Here is a 25335-nt window from a genome sequence, read left to right as displayed (position 1 = left end):
TATGTAATACTGCCCTTAATGACTGAGATTAAGTCAGCTAAAAGAGCAGTGTAAGCCTATGAGCTGTACAGTCCCCTGTGAGATTCTTGCCTTAAAGTTTTTCCATGAATCAGTCCATTACCAACAATCCGTTCATATTTTCCAAAGCATACTGAAAGGTTTTAGATTGATTTTCTACCTTGCAGTTACCCACTGGGTTTTCTTCACTATAAAATGGTCTAAGTTCTCAGTACTTATGTTTCATTTGTCCTGCCCAGTCCTTACTTTTCTTGCATTATACAGTCCACCTTCCTCCTGATTTCCGTCCTACACGACCACTTCCCCAACCTTTGCATTGGTATAAAACTCAACTTGTACTACAGATATGTAACCCATCACAGTTTAGTTCATTTGTTTAGCTTCATTTATTTATAAGCATTAGATTGCGTGGCATGTGAGCCGGAACAATTTAAAAACAATTCATTTGTGGCTGAGAGCATGGGTCCCAAGGTGAGAGTCACAGTTATAAAATATAAATAAACTAAAAATAAAATAAAGAAGACTACATGTTTACCGTGATGGGTTTTCAATTTGATGCAAGTTTTAATGCAGGTTTTGTGAGTTTTGGTTAAAACATGCAAATCTCCCAGTATGACCCCTGAAATAAAGACATGGCACCTGCAGAGCCAGTTAAGCTCTCTCTGGATGGATTTCCAACTGTAAGTAACTGATGGTTCAATAAGCATGCAGTGTGTACACGATAAATCAAATGGTAAATTAGAGGGTGAAGTGCAACATTCTGTTACAGGCATGCAAACCCGCGCGCACGTGCACACGCACACACGCACACACACAGTCTGCAGCAATGTTCATTTTCTGGATTAAAAGTTTGCACACATATGCATTTGTATGGGAAACAAATAGTTCCTAACCCTTAGTAAAAGAATTTAAATCTGAGATGAAATCAGAAAATTATATACTAAATTATCAGGATAGTTATGGAAAACATAAGGCTAAAGAGTTTGAGGTATCTACAAATTAGACAGCATGCACTAAAGAGGTCTGATTTATCTGATTTTCTACAGTGGAGAGTAAATTAAGCAAGAAAAGAAAGTTAGCAGTTTGTTTGATTTGATTTTTGTCATGGACGGAGAATGTCAAACTTACTATAAGTCCGTTTGCGTGTTGCTGTTCGTTACTTTGGTCCTTAAAATTTTGAGAAGACAATGTTAGACTACTTGTGGTAGGAAGGTTGAAGAGTCATTTCATAAAGCATCCTTAGCATATGCTGCGTGGAGAGCGATGGAATCCATGCCTCTCATCATAACAAGGAGCTAAAATATTCACCAATTTGCCACATGCAGTAATCCTTTCATCACACGTTAAAATCCTCCCGTCATTTCTTTCAGTACCATTAACAGGATTACTCTACCATGCTGATCTGTAATCTACACGTTTCCTGGAATGAGTAAAAGTGTTCCAAGTTTTAAAAAAAGCTAAGTTTCGCCTAACAACCACATGAAGCAGAGATGATGGCTTCATTTCCTTTTCAAGGGCTGAATAGAACATGTGATGAAACGAGTACCAGGCTACACCCTCATCAACCAGTGACCCAGATAGTAACTGTAAGCAGGGAACCACCCCAGAGACACACATAAGAAAACACACAGTGCATACTGGTATGGTCTCACAAAAACAATAATTATGGTGAAGTAGCAGAGCAAACTATAGAGAAATGAATCAAACATATTGTGTTTACCTTGGCGATTTGCAACAGTACAATACAGTGCTTGATGGACTCTACCATGCTCTGAAAAAAGACAGAAAGGGAGCTCAATAATTAGGAACTAACTTGCAATCTGAAAGACCGGAAGGAAAATGTGTTAAGTTCTGACTTACACAAGTAGTCTCCTTCAAATTTTCAATTTTCTGTAAAATGAAAAGAAAACAGGCTCTTAAATCCAACAGTAAATCAAAAAAACAAATACAAAGTTCAAAAACAAGTGCTGACGCAACCAGTTTGTCAGTAAATACAGCCCAACTAGTAGATTACATTGAGGTAGCGACGTCTTAACTTAATGCAGCCACTTTTTTGTTCTTTGGAAATCTATGAGACAATTTGCCATAATGAAGAGATTGGTAAAGTCACAGTGACAAACCAAAGTGTTTCAAATCAAAGTGACCAAAAGCCAGAGATTAATCTCAGGGAGGACTCACACGGCTGTTGGTGAAAACCTGAGACACTGAAACTGAACTGTTTCCCCCAACAACAATAAACACCTCTGACTTAACAACTAAAATGTTGAGTTGCAAAATATAACTTCTGTTTTGGACTGAATTGTCTTAAAGAGGCAGAAAAATAAATGTTAACCCCAAACCAATAATAAGTAATTATAATATGTTGGTTCTAAAAATTGTCACTCAATTACATACATTTTTATTTTTGTTAATACACAAGCATGGCCTCTCGTTCATCAGCTACTGTTGACCCTTAATGTTCCATATTTAGCTACAGAGCTAGCTGTGCCAGTCTGTTAGTCAATTAATTCTTCTACAAAAAACAAACTTGTAACTATTTTGACAAATGAGTAAAATTTCATTTGCTGCTTTGTGCTGTTTAATATAATTGTAAAACTGAATATCTTTGGGTTTAAGCCGGCTGCGCCGACAAAACGAGACTTCTGAAGACATCATACAAATGGGTATTTTCTTTCCATTCTGAGACATTGTGCAGACAAAATGATTAATCAATAGTAAACTTATGATTAATTGTTTAGTTGTTTTAAACCAAGACAAATTTGTAAATTATTTTTGAGTCATTTTTGAACCAATGCAATAACCTTTAAAAATATTCTGACGGCTTAATACTGACAAGCAACAGATATCAAACATTGTATGATATCACGCTGACAGCTTTAAGCACTATGTGTCAGCCTGCTTCTCCTGCTGTTAGCCGCGGCTCTAATGACGGCGAGAACAGCGGACCAGAGAGCCGAGACACGAGGCCAGAGCTGCACTGCTCGTACTCACTGTGCGTGATTCATCCTCTTTGCAGTCCTTGATCTTCTCATCAAACAGCTGTGTGAGAGTGACAGCGAAAAAGAAATGAAAAGGGGTACATAAAAAAAGAAAAAATACATGAAGCCAAGATGGGTACAAAGTACAGCCTGACCGATCTGGGATTTTTGAGACTGATACTGATTTTAGAGGGGGAAAGTTCACAAATTACCAAAATGGCTTCTGATAAAGTGAGTTTTTGACCTGAAAAGAAAATTGATTTTTTTATAAGGATTGTGAACCGGTTTGGCACCCATATGACTTTACAAGTTACGGCTTTCTTAAAAAAATAACTTTCCTAAAGAATATTTAACATTATACATAAACAATATGTTACATTGTCATACAAAATATTTGTCAATAATAATACATATTAAATTAATATCTAAATAAACCTCAGTACTATATGTTCAGTATAAGTCAATTGCTGATAATTTAAATAAAGAACTACGTGATGACATTTCTTCATAACCTTTTTCTGCATTATATGTTTTTTATATCATCGCACATTCAACAACATAACCGCCAATAGTTTTATGTCTGTGATAGGCCAATATTTTATCAGCCAACCTATAAGTCAGCTGGGCTCTAGTACACAGTCAAATGAGTATTGAAATGAGAAGGTAAATCTGTGCAGATGATGCAGCTTGAGATAAGGTGGTGGCAAGTACCTCTGCTTTATTACCATGCCACCACAGATCTTATTTCTGATAACTTCTGCTTAGCAAAGTTGAGGGGGATATCAGCAAGGACATACCCAAAGGAATTCAAGGAAATACCCAGAGACAAAATAAACGAAGACCATGACAGATTTAAATGCGAGCCATGTATATGATACATATATAGATATAGGGTAAATTATAAGTGGTCATTTGCATTTATATTTAATGTGGAAAGGTTTTCAAATATACTGTATTGCCTCTATAGAATAAGCCAAATATGTAAAAATGAGTGTCAAATATCTTACATTTCTAAAATCTACAGGAAAGTGTAAAATATTCCAGATAAAATAATGATTTCAGTTAGGTGTGCTCCATGGAGTCCTACCTTTAACTGGTCAATCAGAATCTGTAGGTAGGCGTCAGCTTCAGCTAGCTTCTTATCAAAGTCTTGAACGCTCGGAACAAATCCTGTCTCGGCCTCCTGAGGATGGAGAAACAAACACAGTGAAGCATCAGAGCACCCCTAACCAAATCCATGTCAAAGGCCATGCTAGGATTTGCATATCCAAAGTTAAAGTACACAGCCACTATCAATAATATAGGCCATGTAGTCACTTATTATCCATTCTTTTAAAAAAGTAAATCATTATAATAATTAAGAAGCTTGTATCTGTTACCTCCTGGTTGGGTAGGTTTTGTAAACTATCACACAAAATGGAGGACAGAAACATCAACAGTTCAGGAGAATCTTCCAGCAGCATATTATACCAGGGGAGATATGAATACTATTGTTTAAAGGCTAGCGAGCATAAAAGGCCAGTAGGTCTGTCTGTCTGCCTGACTGTAGAGCAACTAATTTCAGGAATCAACTAAACTGAATCAAGGAATCATATGTGTAAATGGGTTGAAGTGCACTCAAGTTTATTGTTTGTTCATTAGCTTGACTTAATGGCTCTATCAGAATCAGAAACACAGACTCCACACAGAAACTCAGGCATAGACAACTGCATTACATAAAAGCCATTAAAAGGTAATTACTAGACTATAGGCAGGACAGACGTGACTGGGCATCGGTCTGAGCTCACCCAACCATGAACAACCTAGCTGGCTGTGACACGAAACTGAAAACAGGAAAATGAGCAGATAAATATACGCACACAAAAAAAAAATAAAAAAAAAATCACCCCATATTAAATGCTGGAGCCTGTCAATAGCAAGGACACTCAGCATCAATGACACACTCAGCAAGACAATAACCCCTTTATGCCAAGCAAGACAAATCAGTAAGATAACTAACAGAGCGGGTCAGCAGTTACTCTGACATGGAAAAAACACAGAACACCTCCTGCATGAAAAAACAGAAAGAGTAATAGTAAAGCTGATGACAGTTTCTTGTTAGTCCTGTTAATAAATCAAGCGCTTATCAAACCGTGTTGGGCGCTACCACTGCATAGGATTCTTTGTGCCGCCAAGTCTTGGTGTGTCCTGAGTTTGTGAGGGCTTTTCTTCCTGCTAAAGACGACCTCACAGGAAAGTGAAGAAAAGCCATTAACAGTCAAATGCTGTCAGCAGCCTGAGAACTGCCAAAGTTTTAACTGTAAAAACATTCAAGCTTTATGGAGACCAAAGTCCTAACTCAGCAGTCGTGAAGTCTGCAGTTAAGTAGCATTACTTCCTCAAAGGATCAAAGGTCCTTTTATTGTTGACTGCAAAATATAGCTGGCCAGATGGGGGCCTGAGCAAAACTAAAACATTTCTGATGCAGATGTGAATGTGAATGGATTGGCCCAGTGATTGCAAGGAGAGCAACTTCCCCTGTCTGCGTTCTCACACTACACTGAAAATACCCTCCGGGATTATCAGGAAAAGAGCTGCCATCTTTCTGGTAAGGGATTACAGCATAATCATTTTTACTTTTAAGCAAGCCAACAAAACACTACATTCAGAGGAATGCCAAAAGATGATGTAAATACAGAGAGCGGACTACCTTTTTTGCAATTTTGTAATCTTAAAATTTCACAATGAAGTTTACATTCATCATGACCCCCCGTCCCCCACAAATAGTTTTACAGTTTAACCCCATGCATTCCACTCCCACACAATAGTACTTACAAAATACCACAAACACAAATGTAGGAGTTTAATCAAAACCTTTATGCATCTAAAGGTCTTGTATGGTAGACTGTATTTACTTATACAGGTATCATACCATACATTAAAATGGTTTGCTTTGTAGGCATAAATACATGTGAAAAGAAAGCTGATATAGTGAAAAGAAATAAGACTGAGCCCCTATCATTACGTAGTCAACAATATCTCATGTTGTGTCAACACACATAATGGAGGGAATGTGTTTTTTTTTTTAACCAGGTCAGAGGCAGGTGGTTGGCTTATTAACAGCCACTGTGCCTACATTTCATAGTGCTCACTTCTTCTCTGCTCTTGAAATATTTTCAGGATTCCTGCACCTCCAATCCCACTCATTCCTAACACATCCATTATGCATCCAGCCCCCAAAGTCTCACACAGGAACACTCACAAACCTACGCTACCACCCCAGACTTGACCAACAACACTCTTGCACCCTCCCCCTCCCTCCCTCCTGTTTCTGTTTTTCTTTCCACGCAGTGTGACCCACTTTGAAATGTTGTTGTTGCCCTAGCAGCACACTGCTGCCATTAAAGTTCTCTATGCTCTGGTGCAGTGTCGTTTGTGTGTGTTTTACTTACTGGATGCCTTGCTTCAATGGACATGCTGCATTAAACCTTGTATATCTCCCCCATCAGGCCATTTAGCTTGACCCAAGAGCGCTTTCTCTGCCTCCGTTATTCCGTTTTTCTCTCCCTACAGCAACAAACCAGCAGCTCTGGTGAAGTTAGATTTCTTTCTCTTCTGTACAGAAACAAAATCTTCTCCTCTTGCTGTCCACTGCAGTCTGCCAATATATATACGGGTAACTATATCTATACCCGTATACACAGCAGCAACTAGCTGTGCAGTCAGTCTGGCTACAGTACGTTATATCCTTTGGCGGCAGTTATCAGCTGCGCGTTTGGTATGAAGGCAGACAGAGCCGAGTTAATCCAGGACCCTCCCCTGGCAGGAAAGGCACACTTCCTCTCACACAGTCAGAGGAGAAAACACACAAAGCAGCAGCAATTGCTGACAGGGACACGCATTAACTGCCACTCTGATTGGCTGAGGCAGCAGAGGCAAATGTTTGGTTGATCAAGCAAGCAGGTCCCGGATTGGTTACTGCTGGGTCCCATGACGCTACTACAGCAACACGCTATCACTGCATAAGTGTGTGTGTGTGTGTGTGAGTGTACTGAGCAAGCAGGCACACGTAGCACATCCAAAGGATTTGCCACAGAGGGAGGTAGGGCAGAAAAAAGGAAGGGTGGGGAAGAGCAAATTAAATGGTTTGTCATAAGGGTGAAAAGAGAAAAATGAGTGGAAAGAGTTGCACATAGATGATGACGATGACGACAATGATGATGATGATGGGAGGGGAACAAGTAGGAAAGTTTGGTTTAGGCAAAGAGAGCAGGAAATAAGGTTGGCCAGAGAAACAACTGGAAGGCCGGAACAGCATGAGAAAAAACTGACAGAAATAGTCTCAACAATCATAACACAACACATAACCAGACAAAAACATAAAGAGACAAAACAGGCAGCCAGCAGGTCAGCAGTAAATTAACTTTCCAGTTTCCATAAAACTAAGCCTGGTCCCGATACCAGCCCAAAGCAGCCACATATTGCTAAAACATCCTCCATTTATGAATGTCACCGTTATTTCCATTTATACACCGTCAAGAATTATCATAAACTCTAAGAAATCAGGTGTGAGATAGAGCGGATAACATGACCTGAGATGCAAAGGGCCTTTCACACTTATCATATGGTTGTAGTACAACACAGCATTTATAGAATATGCAAAATTGCATGCAATTAAAATCCCACAATGACAGCTTTGATATCTAGACAACTATATCTATACCCGTATACTCTTCAAGTATTACAAAGAATAGCATGTTTGCTTATGCAACTCAATGACAAAATTAATGTAAAATAAAAGAAATGTAAATATATTACTACACAGATGCCGACGTAGGAAGTAGCAGTAGTAGCAGTGGATGAAATAGAAGTAGTAGTGGATGACTTAGACACACCGACAAATAGAAACTTACATATTTACACACACACACACACACACACACATATACCAACAAGGGCATGGTTACATACTTGAAGTTGGAGGGTGTGACGGAGGATAGTTCCCTCTAAGGCATGGATCCACTTCTCCCGCTCATCTGCATCTCGGGCTGAGGGCAGAAGCACACAGACACACCCAGTGAGCCAGGTTTCCCATGCACACACCCTCAGTAGTCATTGCTACACACTAATGAAACCAAGACGCAACACTGAAATGACATGAGCACTGGTGACACAGGGATGGACAGTATATAGTTTGTCAATACCTTAATTCTGCTTAACCCCATTTTCAGGGCTGAATAATCTATAATTATATGTATAAGAGATTCATAAAATAAGACAATAACCATGAGCTTCATTTGTATAGCCAAAAGTATAAAGTAGAGAGGAAAACAATGTGTTTTACAGTTGGAGGAAACAGCACAGATCAAAAAGTATGAGACAATAGAATAAAATAAGACAATAAAAAGAAAGATGTCTGGATATTTCATATTGCACCTGCCCATAAATCTCCCTTAAATGAACAAATCAGCATATTAATCTGCGCCCGGCCAGCACATAACCCTGGATAGGGCCAGGCTAGCCGTTTCCCCCTGCTTTCAGTCTTTATGCTTAACTAAGCTAACAGTTTCCTGACTGTAGGTGCATTATATTACCATACAAAAAGAGTGGTGTCAATTTTCAAGCAAATAAGCTTGTTGCCCAAAATGTCACACCATTCCTTGTTCCTACATTAGAGTAATTAACAAGACTAGTCAAGCCTGTGCCTAAAAAAACAGCTTAAAAAGGTGCTCTAAGCGATGTTGGGTAACATTACATCTCGTTGACCTTCTAAGTATTTTCAAACAAATCAAAACTAGCTTGCCCCTGCCTCCTCCCATCCCCCCCATCCCTTCTGTGCTTGCGCGCACTAACGCCCCCCAAGTCCTTCTTGTCGGCCATCGGCTGGAAAGTTGGAACATTGTTCGTGTATGTTTCGTGGGGCAGGTGGGCACAGTTTGTTTTTGTTGCAGATTGTAGACCCTGGGCTGTCTACAGAGACCGTGCTTTTTTTACAGTGTGTTCTGGGGACAGGCAGCTCGCGGATAGTGAAGAGATGTTTGCTGTACGTGACAAAAAAAGGTTCTAGCCTAAGACACGCGTGACATCGCTTAGAGCACCTTTAAGATTTAGCAGCTATTTAGCTGTGCCACTGTACTAAACAACTTTTATATCACAGATTAGGAAACACTTTCAAAAGGAGAATATTTAAGAGAAGCTAGATAGGGCTGTAAATAAATATAGTAATAATGTATGATTTGAATCTGACTGAGTGCTCACATTCATTTTGCGTATTCAGCTTTGATATCCAGCCTTGTGTGTGATGCCTGATAGAGATGAGTGAATCATTATCAAAATAATCAATACCCATATGATCCTTGTAAAATGAGGATTTAAAGCTCCTTGAGAGTGGTGAGGCTGTACTTCTCGCATGGATTGTTTACATGGAGCCTTATGGATTGGAGTGCAAAATGGAGTTGGGCGAGACTGTACTCTCAGAGCAAAGAGAACAAACAGACTGCCAGTGACATTTAACAGTGACCCAATACAGGCCCTGACAAGTGCCACGCACCCACACGCGTACAGTATTAAAGATTTTCAGTTTTTGCATGGAATGTAGGTTTACTTATGCCTTGTGGATGTGTTTTTTTGCCAGAGAAAAAACTATAACTCTAAAAGCTGTGAAAGAAGGATTTAAGATGCTGTATATGCCATTGAATAAATTGACAAACTATATCCTGGGTAAAAGTAATTTTTCATTGAGTTGGAAACAAGATAGTGCAGCATATGAATGGCGGAGCTAGTGCCACAGCACAAAAGCTTTTTAAAGACATTAAAAAGGCAGCAGAGGCTCAGGCTAGTCCACTCAGACAGTGCCTCACTTTCCCCTCAGCCGAACAGACTTTCTAAAGGAAACGATTACTGCGGCTAACGTTGTTGAGCTCTAAACATGACAGAGGAGAGGTAGTAGCGGGGCTGTTAAACAAAAACAAACACTCAAACTGTGTCGCAAGTCCAATCTCTCTCCAATCTTGCGGCTCGCTGTTAGTCAACTCAGCAAATCTACAGTGTTATCAGCCAGTGGGCCAGTCACATGAGGAATACTCTGCAAGTCATCTGACTTGTTATCTATTAGTTAAAATTACATTTACAAAGAAAGTCCTTTACATATTTACGTGTCTTCATACAGACAAAAGGGAGGAGGACAAGCCAAAGTTAGAGGAACGGAGAAAAACTGAAGAGCAACATTGAGACAACCTCAGCCAATGATAGGTCGCGTTAACGCAATTAAAATGGCTGCACTCCCAGGTTCTACCTCTTCCACAACCTGCCTATATCTATACCTAAAGCATTCTTCAAGCAACTAGATTCAATAACCTTACCATTTGTCTGTGGGTTTAAAGTTCAACGTATTCCCTAAAATGCATATAACTAAGCCCAAATCTGCGGGGGGCCTTATCTTGCCTGTTTCAGGCACTACTACTGGGCTGCAAATGCTACGGCACTAATGTATTGGCAAGACGCATGTCCAGGTAACATTACTGCTTCTACTCCACCATGGCCTGCAATTGAGCCGGATATTCCCAAAAGCTCTCTACCTGCTCTTCTCATCAACCAAACCTCTCTCAGGTAATAGGTAATAACTTTATGGTAAAAAGCTCTCTAAGAATCTGGTATCCAATAAGGAAATCATTTAATTTGCCTGAAAAGTCTATTGCCACGCCTGGAAAAATAAAGGCATTGTCACTATAGCAGACTTATATGTTAATAACACTTTGCCACCTTTATCCAGTTGAAAGACAAGTTCACTCTCCCCCCCATAGACAATTTTTGTTACCTCCAGATTAGAAATTACATCCGGAAATATTTACCACATTTTGAATTAATACCAACCCCTTTTAAAATGTATACTCTAATGAATTAGCCCCTCGATTTGTTGACCTATTACAGCAATTAACCCAGCTTCCACCCAGAATTACAGATGAATACTGGTTTCCTATCTTAAAGACATTCACAAATGTTCTATAAAAATTCTAGACACCAGCTAATTCAATTTAAAGTGTTCCATGGACTTCACTACTCCTTTACTAATCTACATTTTTTCAATCCCACTGTCCGCCCAACCTGTCAAAATTGTAATTTTGTTGAGGGCACCCTAGGCCACCTCTTTTGGTCCTGTCCTAAGTTTAACAGGTTTTGGTCAGATATCTCTGCCTGCCTCTCCAATGTTCATGACTGCGATATTGCATTAGACCCGTGTACTACGGTTTTCGGCAGGACCATTCATCTAAACATGTTGCACTACCTACATCGTAAGACTGTTCAATATGATGATGATTATTGCCAAACAAAATATTTTAACATTGTGGAAAAGTGAGGTTGGTTCTTCTTTTAAGACCTGGCTAGCAGAGATATCCAACTTGCTACATATTGAGAAAGTACGATACCATCTCTGTCTCAAATCTGTAACCTTTGACAAAATGTGGGAACCATTATCAAGAATGTCTGAAAATTGCTTGATTTTCACAGTGTCAACTGGTTTTAATCGTTTCTCCAAAAAGCAACCCCCCTTTTATTTATTTATTTTTTACTTTACTTCTTTTAATTGGACCAGTGTTTGTACATGTATGTATTATGTATGCGTACTTAATTACAGAAAAGCTAAACTTCCAACCTGGTGACTGCTATTCAGAAGGTTACAAAGACTTTTAATCATAAGCTGCACATATAAAATAGACCCCGACAGAATGGATGTTAGGGTTAACCATATCAGGTAAGTGTCTTTGATTTACTTTAAAATAATAAGAAAAGGTTCCTGGTTTCTGAATTTACTGTGAAATTATTTCAAATTCATTTATAGTGAAAAAGGGTGTAAAGTGCTTGCTACATGGGGTTTTAAAGCAATTATCAAACTGTATAGAGAAACAAAAGGGGCAAAAGATTAACAGTCACTGAGTTACTATTTTCTATAATTGCACACACCTGACATTTATGACACATTTTTGATGCGGTTTTAAATCTGTAAGAGTGTAACAAAGTCTTAATTAGTAATTAGTAGCAGTTTCAAGTTAACTAAAAAAACAAAAAAAAGGTTATCTGTTACTGTGATAAGTCATTTTTTAAATGTCTACTTTGAAATGCTGCCATTGGTTTGTGTGTAGGTGTATCGGTCTGTCTACAGCTAATCTCGGGGTCTATGAGTCCCATCAGTCTGTTTTTTTGTGCACATTTGTAACTGTATGCTCATGGCCCTCTCATGATAGCAGTGGTTGTTCAAAACATTTAATAATGTCAGCCAGAAGCTGAAGGGCTTTCTTGGTTAACTCATCACTTATGGTGTGGATAGACTGGGGGACTTTTGGGGCAATGAGACAGGGCTATGTGCTTGCCAACATTAATGTACACTGAAAGCCTACATCAATTTTGCAGTAAATCAGTGTATAAAACAGAGCAGTCAGTAAAATAGTAAAAACCAAAAGCGGTTTAATTGTTAATATCCGCACAACAAGTCCATGAGCATAAAGTCATAAATGTGCAGGCAGCCTCTGACAGACAGAAACACACCTGCACACATTACCGAACATATGATCACCTCCGGTCTTAAAAGCCAAAGCCACAACACTTACTTATGGTAGAAGCACAAATATCAAGGAAAAACAACCAAACAACAAAACCTGCAAGTCAACAAGTAAAATTTCAATAATGGTAATTGAGTTATCTAAATTTAAAAAAAGGATGTGTTAGAGTACTAGTTACTGCAAAAAGTAACAAAGATAGTGTAACGCAGTAGTACCAGCACTGCTGCAAAGTAGTGTCATAAAACAGAGAAAGATGTGCTGACTTAACCCTCTTACCATAGGCTCTAATGCTTCTGGGCTAAACCCCAACTTTTCCACCTACACACACACACCTTCCTAATAGTTACAAACAGACCCTGGGAGATGTTAGATCAAGACCTATGATAGATACAGACATACAAGGCGAGTAGCTGTTTGCAGTTGATAACTGAAATGTAAAAAATAAGATGCTTGAAAACTGATGCCAAATTAAACACTGAAACTGGATTTATGTTTTGCGGGGCTCTACGCAGGAGCATACGCCTTAGCCTATGCACATGGCCTGAAGTTTATACGTTTATGCACTGGTGTCTGCGCCGTTCTAGCATATCTCTTTCAGAAAACAGCAGAGCTGACGTCTGTGTGCGTGGGGAGTGTGTGGTAAAGGGAGTGAGAGACTAATGGGGATTAGCTTTGGAGCATGTACCGATTCTGGAGGCGTAGAAGGAAAAACAAAGTGTCTCACCTGTGCTTTCTGACCACGGTCTAAAAGCTGTAGCAGGAAAAGTTAACCCTCTTTTTGATTTCATGTTGTTTATGGTAAAGGAGAACCTGGAAATGAGTAGTGGACATATGACGCTACCAAGCCACGGTTGAGTGAAACAATCACAGTTGTTTCAGTCTGAGTCTGAGAGTGATGTGTAGTTACATTTTTTGAGAGGTGCATGTCAGGCTACGGCGTGGTTACAGTGTAAGGTAACTTAACCATATCTACACTTAACTGTGCAGTCAATTTATTTCATGTATATTGCATCCTAGTATTTCATTATGTTCTGTGCTATTTGACTGATTTTGCTGCTCTAACAGTGTAATTTCCCATTTTATTGGGATCAATATCTATCTATCGCAGGACCATAAATTGTGCTTGAAGTTACAACATACAGCCATCACAGAGCAGCAGTCCTCTGTCAGGGTGCAATTCAGTAGCCTGATGTGCACATTGACAGTGGAGGTCACCTCATATCCAGCATTGGGAACTGATACATTTCCCATAAACGGTAGATGTTGATTTCATTTCATCACATGACACAAGCCCTCCACTGAACCACCACTGACTGGCAAAACAAACCTGCTATAGATGATATCATGGGTCGAGTTGCGGTACCAAGAGGAAAACCAAAAAATATCTCAAACTATTTAATGTAAAGGTTATCAGAATCTAAAGATTTCTTTGTGACGTGCCACAATGAACAAGTCAACAAAACCATCAAACAGAGAACATGAAAGGTCATTTGCATTTTAGAGTATCCCAAAAAGGATTTATAGTATTTTTTGACTTAAAATTTGACATACCTTTGAACCAAACCACATGTTGGAACCAGGATTTCAAGCGTCAATAATCATTTACTCATAATCTCTTTATATATCAGTCATTTTAGCTGAATTCATTCTCAAACTGTCCATGCAGTCTCAAACATCTCTTCTGTTTTTCCAATGCATTTTGACTGGTGAAAACCCCCAGCAGATGCCAAATATTAAGGTGATTGCTGGTCAGGGGGAAGTGACCAACTTCCATGTGCAGTGATATCTTGTACATTCCCCACTATTCCATCCAGTTGCTTTTGATACTCATTTCATGTTTCAATTACCTCTTTGCCATTATTTGCCTTTATTACGTAGTGTACACTACAGTAAAGAGTGGAATGGAAATGAAGGGAGATAGAACAGACTTGAACAGAGGACATTGTTGTTATGTTGCGTCTTAAACACACTTATGTTTTGTTCTTATTTCTTCTGGAACTGCATTCTGCAAAATGAAATGAAACACAGCATCATCATATATGAACCAATATATTTGCATGTGTGTATTTAGCATGGCAATGAACAAGCCTTAAAAGTTTGTTTCCAGTTTGTAATTCTCCTGTAATTGTTTATATGGCAGGTTATTAACCAGCTCCTGGAATTATATTTGCCTCCAGGTACGCTTCTGTTTCTTACATCTTGGGGACTTGAGTTTCAGAATCAAATATACATAAATTAGGCTACTGGTATTTAGTTACCAAGACTACAGAAAAGTTGGAGCCAATACACAATTACATCAATAAGCATGGTAGTACAATTACCACGTCCAGACTATTCTACATACTCTTAACAGCACCGGTAATATATTCCTAACCCAAGGTTTCATCTACCATCTCAGTGGTCAGGGTGTCCAATCACAAAGATTTCCCTTCACAATGCTCAGCCTCTCCCCATAATGCTGCTCCTCCTTTCTCCAAAAGGCCTCTGTGAATTATTCATCCCTCCCCTCATCTCTCTCCTCCTGCCATCTTCCGACAAGCTGAAGAAATATGTCCGAACATGCTCCGGTGGGAGGAGAGAGGGTCTGATACGCAGGTCTGCAACCTGCCAATAAAGTGGTAGCTACCCAAATTTAGTGCAAAGAAACTGCATAATTTCTGTGGTCAATGAAGTATTGTTGTCTGGGTGGTAGCACTTTGTTTAATCTAGGATCTAGGATTTTGGTCTAACTGTGTGGCAAAAATGTAAAATTAACTCATCATATTGCTTTGGACTGACTGAGTCATGCATGCATGATCTGCACTTAAGAACATGTTTCTACATAAATACACAAGTCCAGATGCAGTCATGAAAGAACACGCAAGTTAAACAATGATGACCGAGGTGGGATATTTAAAAAAAGATGATCTGCAGACAGTGCAGGTGATACTGAGGTGAGGGAGACCCTGGAGACAAGGCAGCGATAATGAGAGGGGATCTCATCTTGGACTGATGGTCCAGGCCGAAGAGGGCGGAGGAGATGAGAAATTGATAGCTACAGCAGAAAACAGGAGGCAAGTGAGAGCAGAAAGGGGGAAAGAAGTAAAGCTAAAGGGCTCTCAGACAAAATGCACCGCCGGGGGAGAGGGGCCCATGAATAATGGATGCCTCTCTAAATAGAAAGACAGCGCAGAGCTGAATTCCGGGCTAGCACAGCAACTGGCCGGCTCAGAAAACACTTCAACCTGTGAGCCGGACTGTCCCATAAGAGTTTGTATCGTGCTCAAACCTGGGATTTTTTTTACTTTAATACTGTGTAACAACAGATGCATTGGTCACTGGAAATATAAATTCCGGTAAATGGTATCTGTCTATTAGAGCCTTTCTTTACCCCTGTAAATCTTGGCAGTGAGGCTCTACCAATCACAGTCCATACCTTACCCACACAACAGTCCACACATAATGGCACACAAGGATATGTATACCGTATATATAGATGGACACATTCAGACAACACTGTGTATCCTGGGAAACTGACTTCATAAGATGATCAGGTTTGTTTTACAGCAACAGAGAAATCTCCTCCTGCACAACATCCTGCGCATCTCTGGATATCCAGGCTAACAGCGGAATTATCCAGAATCTCATCCCTAATTGTGATAGGTGACTTGGTGCGGTGCTCCTCTAGGTATCTTGAACAGATGTGTCTTAGTGACATTTCGTTGTTTTACACTCAAACAAAAAGATGATCATGGAGGGGTCACAATGTGCTACAAAGATTCAGATTGTCCTGTGCAAGGACATGCTGCTTTCAAAATGTGTTGTATCGTCTTGGATGTCTGTACTGCTTTTTCATGCAAGCTATACACCTTGCCAATTTTCCTCTTTGACTGTGTTAATGGTTTTCGAATAATGCGTTTATATTTGGACTCAAGAAATTAAAATATAATTTACCTGGCTTTGGTTTCGCCTGTTCTCAGATGTAGAAGTCTCTCAGACTTAAGTAATTCAGTTAACATCTACCACCAGCTGAACATTGAAAATTGATGAAACGAACAAATGCATTTTTAACTCACGGAGGCATTATAGCTGATGCCAAAGACTCAGTGAAGAGCAGAACAAACACCAGTAACAACAAACATCCTTTTCTAAATTACACACCTAGCCTGTACAAACATTTGACTTTACTGATTAAGGACACTGCACACACTCCTCTCTCCTTAATAATTCCTCACAGCCGACAGCCAGAAAACATTCTAACTCACAGAGCTCTGAACTGTCCTAGAACCTCGATAACAAACCAATACACCCAGGCGCTACAGAACATACTGCTCTACCCTGACTGCACATCCCACAACACAAACAGACGACTCCTCTCAATCACTTTGTCTGTGACTGGCATGCATGTGGACCATGAGACGTGCACGGGTTTCTCCTTACCCTTCCTTTTGTAGAACCACAGCATACAGCTTCGGAACACAGACATGGGAGAGGGCATGGAGGAGGTGAGAGGGGCAGGGGCCCATGGACTGTGGCTGGTGACCCTCAAGAAGGAGATGAAGTGAAGGAAGGGGGGTGGCAGTAGTGAAGTGTGAGTGGTAAGGTGTTGGCAGGGGGGGAGAAACTGATACAAATAGACAGATGGAAGGACAGAAATGAAGGTAAGGTGGAGAAGGTTAGTTAAAGACCTGGTGGAGTGATCGAGTAAAACAGAGTGTCAGCGTTGTACTGGACTGCTCCCTGTCAAAAAAAGAGAGAAATGTTGCGAGGACGGGAGGGGTGCGATGCCGTAGCTGGAAGCCAATCCAATCTCTATGGATTGACTGGTTGGTATGTAGCGTGCGGCAGCAGCAGTAGTGTGGCGAAGAGTGAACAGCGGCAGAAACCAGAAGAGACCTGAGCTCAGCTTCCAGCTCAGCAGTATTCCCTTATTATTCCCGGAGGCTCAACTGCAGAGACACACAAGCAGCAATCTTTCTCCTCAGTCACAGTCAGGAGGGCAGAGAAAAGAAGAAAAAAAGAAGATTTACTTCTGTTCCAGAGGATATTGTCAAGCTTGCAGTGGACCAAATCTTTTTTTATCTACAGACATTTGGTTCACTCCAACTTCACAGAGCTTGAAGAAGTTCCACAGGGAGGGAGAAAAAGCTCAAATGAACGCAGCACAGTTGTGTAGATGCCTGAGTGCATGTGTTTCCTGGCATTAGAGCAGACCAATCCAAGTCTTTGAAAGGTGGGGAGGGAAAGAGGACTGAGAAAGAGAGGGAGCGAGTGAGATAGAGAGAGCAAATGAACAGTAGGGATGGATGCTAAAGAGATCACGGAGAAAGAAAGACAGTGATGGTTACACAGATAAAGGGAGCATAAAGAGAACAAAATACATACAGGGGGACATCTCACCTTGGAAATGGAAAGTCTTCTGATCCACAGTGATGGTGAATGTGCTGTCGTCCTCGTCATCAATGCCGATCACAGCTCCCTGGGCAAACAAGGGGGAGGGGGGGGGGGGAGCATGCAGTCAGACAGCGAGACACGTCATACTCCTCTTTCCATTATATCCTCATGCCCTCCACATGTTCCAGCAGCCCCTGACTGTCTCTCTTCTACAAATTACACTTGGTTTGTCCCAGCACCTCACTCTCTTGGCTTCAAAAGCTCAATCACCTCTCTCTTTATCGTCTCTTTCTCACAATCACTTTGTTTCTCTCTCTCTCTCTCTCTCACACATACGAGTCCAGCCTTTTGGAACATGGCAGAAAAGAAGGGAGGGGAGGAGGTGGGATTTGGGAAAGTGAAGGAGGAGAAAGGCAGGGAAGGGTGGAGAAAAAAAATAGACACCGGGGACCAACAGCTAGCAGCTGACTGGAGAGAAAGAACTGCAGAGAAATGGCGTGCTGGCTAGCTGGGACATTAGCTCCAAGAAACCGAAACAGGGTGTGTGACTTAGAGCTTCCTTACACAGAAAACCTGAAACTACTACAGGGTGCGGAGAAGATCAGAACAGCTGTAAAATAGTTTGCAGTCCAGTACAATTGTGCTAAATAAATACCACTATTAGGAAACTTATAAATTGGTATGCTTGTACACTGCATATTTGCATTTTTACATGTATTGGGTTTTAATTTGTATGTATCAATACATGCATAATTACTTTTCCTGCAACAACATATATTCATATTGATAAGGGGACCGCGTTGAAGGCCAATCTCTATGTGTCTGTATGTTAAACCTTATTGTTTTTGTGTGTTTATTTGGGGAGGCCACCTGGAGTGGTTGGCTGTGGGGGTTCAGAAATCTTGTCATAAAGGCTCAACCATTTGTTTGTTGACAGTTTGATATTTAAAACTGATAAAGAATTAAAAAGTAATAAAAACAAAAAGAGAAATTTTAATAGGGTTAGACCAATTATCCGCTTTGGCAGTTTGCAGGTCCTCTGTATCTGTGTTTTATTTGCCTGGTAACAGAGAAAAGTCATTTATTAAAAAAGTGCACTACTTTGGCTCTGCTACAGCTCTGTGTCTGTCCCTCTAAATTTGGTTTCACTCACCACTGAGTCTGACTTAATGTCCCACAACACTACGTGAATATCTTTTACTGTGTATTATGTTGAAAGTTTCTCATTTATTAAGTAATTGTTTAAAGCATTTAAACAAAGTTTTATGTTGGTTGAGTTTGCAAAATCTTCATAATGACTTAAAGCTTTTCATTTTCACTCTAAATGTATATCGGTCCCGAAATATTGGTTATTGGTTCCATTAACTACTAATTATCAGTCACGGTCTTGATAAACCAGTATCGGCCAATATCTATTTTTGAATATTTAGTTCCAGACTCTCAGTGAGCAGCAAACTGCAACATTATGATTCACTTCACCTGTTGCATAAAAAAAGTCAATTTCATTGTAATGGAACATTTTCTTTGTTTTTGCATTTTTAGGCCTTTATTGTGACAGGACAGCTTAGACACGAAAGGGGGGAGAAAAAGGAATGACATGCAGCAAAGGAGTCAAAATGTAGGAGTCAAACATGCGGCCGCTGTGTTGAGGCCCGAGTCTCTGTATATGGACGCGAGCTCTACCAGGGGAGCTCCCCAGGCGCCCTTTTCATTTTTTTTAATAGATTTTGAAAGACGGTCAGACCATGACAACAATTACTAGCAAGGCCTAAAAAAGGTCCACAGTGCTAGTCAGTTACTTCAAAAAACTCAAATAAGAAACAACAAGGCGTCAGGTATGTAGAGTATCTTATGATGTGTTAAAGTTATGGGGCTCAACTAATTATTTAACAGAAGATCCACATCCTTAAAAGTGAGCCCATGCTTGTTTTTTTCTGAAAGTCCAAAAGTATCTTACAGGAAAACCCCTATGATCAGAAACTAGGTCTACATTTAGCTGAGGGAAAATGAATGGTTTAATAAACATCGCCCTATTATAATAATAGTAACTATTAATGTTGCTTTTTCTCCCTTTGTAAATGTTTCTACATTGGACGTACAAGGAGAAGTCCCATAGAATGAGTAAGTAAACATGATAATAGTCTTGATTGTGGAAGGAGCACTAAACACTAAACAGCCCTCCACATGTGGTGACTGTTGCAAGAGGAAAAGGAAACCCATTGGATTGTCAAATGTAATAAATATATCCGTTCTGCATGAAGAAACTCATCAACAAACTCTCTGTAGAAACACTGTTTATGGCTGTACCTCATGATAAGGGGCATTATATTACATGATCTGATATGTAGTCATAAATTGCTGATGTCATATCATTGTGGGATGGAATAATGTTTCCATTGCCTTGTCCGTCTGAAGAACTAATAATTTTGTTCATTTTGTGTTTTTTTCTTCTGCTGATCAGTGTCACAATATCAAATGATATCCTGATTCAAAGCTGTAAAGCAATATAATAAAAATGGAGGCAAATACTTTCAACATCCATTGTAGTTGGAAGGATATCAATGACAGGGATGACTTTTTCATCTACATAATGCATATCATCAAATTACTGTATTGCAATAAATTGTGTCCCACTGAACCAACCCCTAACTGAAACCTCTGACCCATGACACTGGATCCTTTTTTCAGGTAGTTTCAGGCAATACTTCCTCCCTTTGCTGAGATCAATGGAAACATTATCAGGGTGCTCGGCAATGTCTTTTTTTTTTTTTTTTTTTTTCTTTTTTTTTTTTTACCAAAGCAGGTATGGTGGCATAACATAAGGCTTTCATCACTCCTTCTGTTAAAAAATCTAAACAAAAAAACACCTCATGAGACACCTTACTTCCTTGATTTTGTAAATGACCCTTTTCACAATAAGATGGCAGACGTTTAATATGTGTCTGACACACTTAGCAACAGGATCTGGCTTTGGAATGCTGCTGGGGGTGTGCACGTTAGCAATGTTTAAAGGTGGGAATTTGGATAAGGATGAAAAGCCCAGTTCTATTTCACTTTTCACTTATTTTTTGGAAAAGTCACAAATGTCTTAAATAAGGTCAGAGAAACAAATGTTTTCCTGGGCGTTTAATAATTCGTCAATTTAAACCAATAAATGTAATCCTACCTTTAGATCTGCCTCTTTGTTGGCTTCTCTCAAGACAAATAGAACACTATATTTTCAAGAAAACAAATCTCATTCTTTCAGAATCAATGTAGGTCCAGTCCTTTGAGAATCCTTCTAAATTAGGAGTATTTCCCTTATCGTAGTAGGGCAAATATTGCCATCTACTGGACATTACTCTTTACACAATATTAAAAACAATTGCATGAGAGAGCTAAAAATGTGCAGTTGTCACTGCCCAATGTGAGTTGAGTGCAGATTTGAGTTGCGAATGCTCATATTTAAACGGCTTACGGGATAAAGTGTCATACTGAAATTTGTGAAATCCATGAAATAATAAACTTTCCTCATAACAAATAATAGCAGAAGATATAAATCATTTCAAAAACGTTTTAGCTGTCTGATTGTTTGATTGCTAACTTGCAGCCAGCAGTGAAAAAAACTTTGCTATGTAGGTCCATTTTTTACTGTATTTACATTACAGAAGTCTCTCGTTAGCATCTTGTAGGCTACTTGTCACAAAGTGACGCATGCGCAACTCACATCTGCACTCGACTCACATCGGGCAGTGACAGCAGCCATAGAGCTGTGGATATGGCTGCAGGAATTTGACACCTTTTAAACAAAGCCAACAAATCAAACAATTAATATATCCGATGATAACTGCCTTTTATGGTTCGGAAAGATTGCATTGCCACAGCAAACCTTGTCAGAAAGTCATACATATGACGTTGTGTACTGCACTCTGAACAACAATGCCCTGAACATGTGGAAACTCTTACAAATATTTGGTAAAGCAGGGCAGCAACTCAGCCAAGCATTTATAGTATGCATTTAGTCTATCAAAGAGAGCTGTCTGAGCCTGAGAATCTTACCCTGAGTCGCACACAGCCTCTTCTGGATCCTCGCATCATCTTGTCCTTTGACTGTTAATCAACAACAGAAGAAATCCGGGATTAATACAGTCACTATGCCGGGCTAAGGATAACTGCATATTGATGACATAGTCAGGTTGTCCTGTACTGTATGTCAAAAGCTTATTAATATCTAGGAGCAATTTGATCCAACTATAGTCTTAGAGCCTTTGCTTTTAAGAGCTGAGAGAGAAGACTCTCCTCTCTTAACTCCGGTTTGTATTTAAAGCAGGGTTTTAAAGAAAACATAAAAATGCTTAAAAAAAATAGAATTACAAAAAATGTGGATGAAACTCAGACACTGGATGAGGGCAAAGGAGGTGACTGAAGTGTGATCACCTAAAATCTGACTCAAGCAAAATGTAATCTACTGTTACTGCTTGATTGCTTTATGATGTTAAGGTTTTTCTTCTTACTGACTCGATGGAAAAAGTTGTTATACATCAGATTAGAGTTGCCACTAATCATCATTTTTATTGTCAAGGAATCTGCTTATGTAATTATTTTCTTGAATCATTCTGTTTACACAATGTAAGAAAATAGTTAACATTGCCTATCACAATCTCTCAGAACCGAATGTGACATATTTACACTGCTTGTTTCAGCTAATCAACAGTCCAAATCTCAAAGATATTCAATTCATCATCACAAAACAAAGAGGAAAAGCAAATCCTCAAATTTGATCAAAATACTTGTTGCAAATACTTATGCAGATGTTCTGTCAATTCACTAATCAACAATCTGTTTCAGCTCTACAATCAGATATTGTATGAAACTGCTACTCGAGTCTTGTTCAGTTTTAACTTGATAGTGTACATTTATCAGATTCAGGACGTTGTCCACAGCTCTGTACCATTGGAGCTTTGCTCTGAAATGTACAGTTACTGCTGGTAACCAGGCGGCATATCTCAACCAACACAGTAATAACTTTCATGCAGCCATCTAAACAACATCATAAGTCAGGGCTCAGGGTTTTGTTTTATATCACTTAAAGCAACAGAGTTGCTGGAAAAATGTAACTGTTCGGTTCAAGTCAATAAGACAAATTAATGCTTTGACGACTTATCGTTAGTCAACTTGCTGAAAAAAGTGGACAGCTCTTGGTTGTCATCTTCCGTACATATTGTACAGTAACACTGTGACAGTTTTTTGTCTGCGTTTCTCTCGAGATTTACGTACTAATCAAAGTACAATGAATGCATTTACGTGATATTTATCAAAAACCTAACTAACGTTAGCAACCACTGTCTCGTCAGGCGGTGTCTTGTTAACGTTAGCTATTTAACTCGAAAACCAGAGAGTGTCAGGCTCCTATTTATATATTGTACACAACAATCTCTTCACCAACATACATAATTCGGTCTCTCTCCCCTAACCTTAATGTTATTAACTCTTCACAATAATGTTTCGCTGAGTCGGTGTATTTCAGCTTTTAGCTTAGCTTAGCAAGCTAACTAGCTACATTAGACGCAAAACAAATACTGCCACTCGATTCGTTAGTTAATCTTCGAGGACTGTTGCTATTGGCTAACGTACGGATCTGTCATCAAAGAGACTCGCCTCGTTGTGCCAGCTGAGACTCCTGACAAACACAAGGCCCCTTATCCCACTTGGGATTGACAACCAGCGACAACTCCTTCAATCTAACATATTAAACTGACCAGTTCTGCATTTACAAACCATGAGAATGAACGTACCGTGTAGTATGACAGTAAACCGGCATTGTAGTCCAAAACGAACCAACGGTACTGCCAACCTTTCATAACGTTAGTCCACTTGCTTAGCGGCCCCTCCATGATGGACGCCATCTTTACAATAGGCTACGGCTGGGGAGGAGTCGCCGGCAGCCGGCAGGTTGCTGCTGATGAATATGATGGTGATGAATATGATGCTACCCCAATGTACAGTAGGTATTACACCAGTGGTTCCCAAAGTAGAAGTGGGGTCCAGGGGTCTTTGATGGGAAATAGTTGTGTTAAAACATGGAAGTTGTATTCATATTCTTTTTTTTTTACTTTCTTTACTTGAGTAAAAGAGTAACACTCCTGTATTCAACATTTTACTGTATTGTTTATTGGTTAATCATTATTGATTCACAAATCTAACAACAGCATTTTAATGTTATAGTTAGGCAGGGTGGCGCTAGTCTAACTACTGTATACTGTTGGGTAGATTAATCTATAATAATTAACATTTTATTTGATCATATTTTGTATGTGAATTTTTAATCTGAAAAGGAATAGTGTACCTTGTACCTATGTACAGTAATTGAGATAGTGTCCCTCCCACTGTACTAATTCTTTAATTTTAAAACTGTATCCAGGGTCTACTAGAGTTTAAAGTTCACTGGGTTTGAACATATGGAGACTGTGAAATGATCTTACATTTACATTTTTGTTAATTATACCTCTGCTTACCACATTACAGCCCACAGTTTGTTTTCCTGCTTTAACATTCACCGTTTCAAATTACATTTAAAGCTAATGCGCCTTGGTTCTTAAGCCACTCATTTTAATAATTGTTTAAAATTGAATAAGTGTTTGGAGGCAGATGAACGACCCAAAACAAAACCGTAATGATCAATATCTTTATTATTTACAATAGCTTTAACACTGATAAGCAAAACTTCACAGTAATATAACGTGAGCTTTAAATAAAAAAACAAAACAAAAACACAAAATATATATATTTTGTACAGTAAAAAAGTTAATGATAACATCTCTGCCATTTTTGTCCCTGTTTTAGATTCACATATTCCATTATTTTATGTGTTGCTTTACATTGCACTCGTACAACTGAAGATATGGCCTTTGGTTTAATGATCTGTGCACACATTCTCCAAAGCTGTTCTCTAAAACAGAGACAGGTGGGAAAAATCAGAAATACATGATAAATGCAGTCAACATAAAGACAATGCTGAAGACTGATAATAACAATAAGCAGACATTTGTGGTAAGTTCAAATATTAAACAGGGTCAGTTCCGATATCAGATTTGAGGAAAACACATTGATACCAAATAAATCATTTGACGCTGTATTGATTGATTGAATATCTACATGTTTTATTTCTTTAAAAAAACAGCCTTGAGTGGAAATGTGGTAAATGTTTTTTATTGATAAGGCTTTTGGGGAAACCTGCTCAACAGAAACTTCATTTTTTAGACAAAACCTCTGATGGAGCCAGATTATGAGACAACAGAGCAGCTTGGCTTTAGTGCCTTTTATTAGAGAGGAAACATAACCAGATGTGGCAGCACGCACAGTGTTAATGGACACTAATAAAAGGCTTTAGTAACTGATTATTATCATACATAATCTTCATAAACAAAGTGCAACTTTCAGTTTAAAGTTAG

At 39.2% G+C, this 25335-nt stretch overlaps 1 protein-coding gene across 6 annotated transcripts in view; it reads right to left on the bottom strand.

Annotated features, from left to right (window-relative positions):
- Nucleotides 1-23852, bottom strand: part of osbpl9 (oxysterol binding protein-like 9) — a 35712-nt gene extending 11860 nt beyond the window's left edge. Inside the window, exons 1-9 of one of the 6 annotated variants that reach the window (XM_034881291.1) lie at nt 23680-23852; nt 21944-21994; nt 17912-17990; nt 7947-8023; nt 4084-4179; nt 3010-3057; nt 1879-1908; nt 1739-1789; nt 1147-1185 (exon numbers count right to left, since the gene is read on the bottom strand). In XM_034881291.1, coding sequence (XP_034737182.1) covers nt 1147-1185; nt 1739-1789; nt 1879-1908; nt 3010-3057; nt 4084-4179; nt 7947-8023; nt 17912-17990; nt 21944-21994; nt 23680-23790 — 582 coding nt within the window. In that variant the 5' untranslated portion in view covers nt 23791-23852. Of the gene's footprint in view, nt 1-1146; nt 1186-1738; nt 1790-1878; nt 1909-3009; nt 3058-4083; nt 4180-5127; nt 5383-6427; nt 6843-7946; nt 8024-17911; nt 17991-18144; nt 18168-21943; nt 21995-23679 lie in introns of those variants that run through there. The other 5 variants (XM_034881292.1, XM_034881296.1, XM_034881294.1 and 2 more) reach the window with 5 other exon arrangements.
- Nucleotides 23853-25335: the final 1483 nt, after the last annotated feature.

This window comes from Etheostoma cragini, chromosome 9, assembly GCF_013103735.1.
Source record: "Etheostoma cragini isolate CJK2018 chromosome 9, CSU_Ecrag_1.0, whole genome shotgun sequence".
Taxonomy (NCBI): domain Eukaryota; kingdom Metazoa; phylum Chordata; class Actinopteri; order Perciformes; family Percidae; genus Etheostoma; species Etheostoma cragini.
This window is presented reverse-complemented; position numbering and strand designations above follow the sequence as displayed.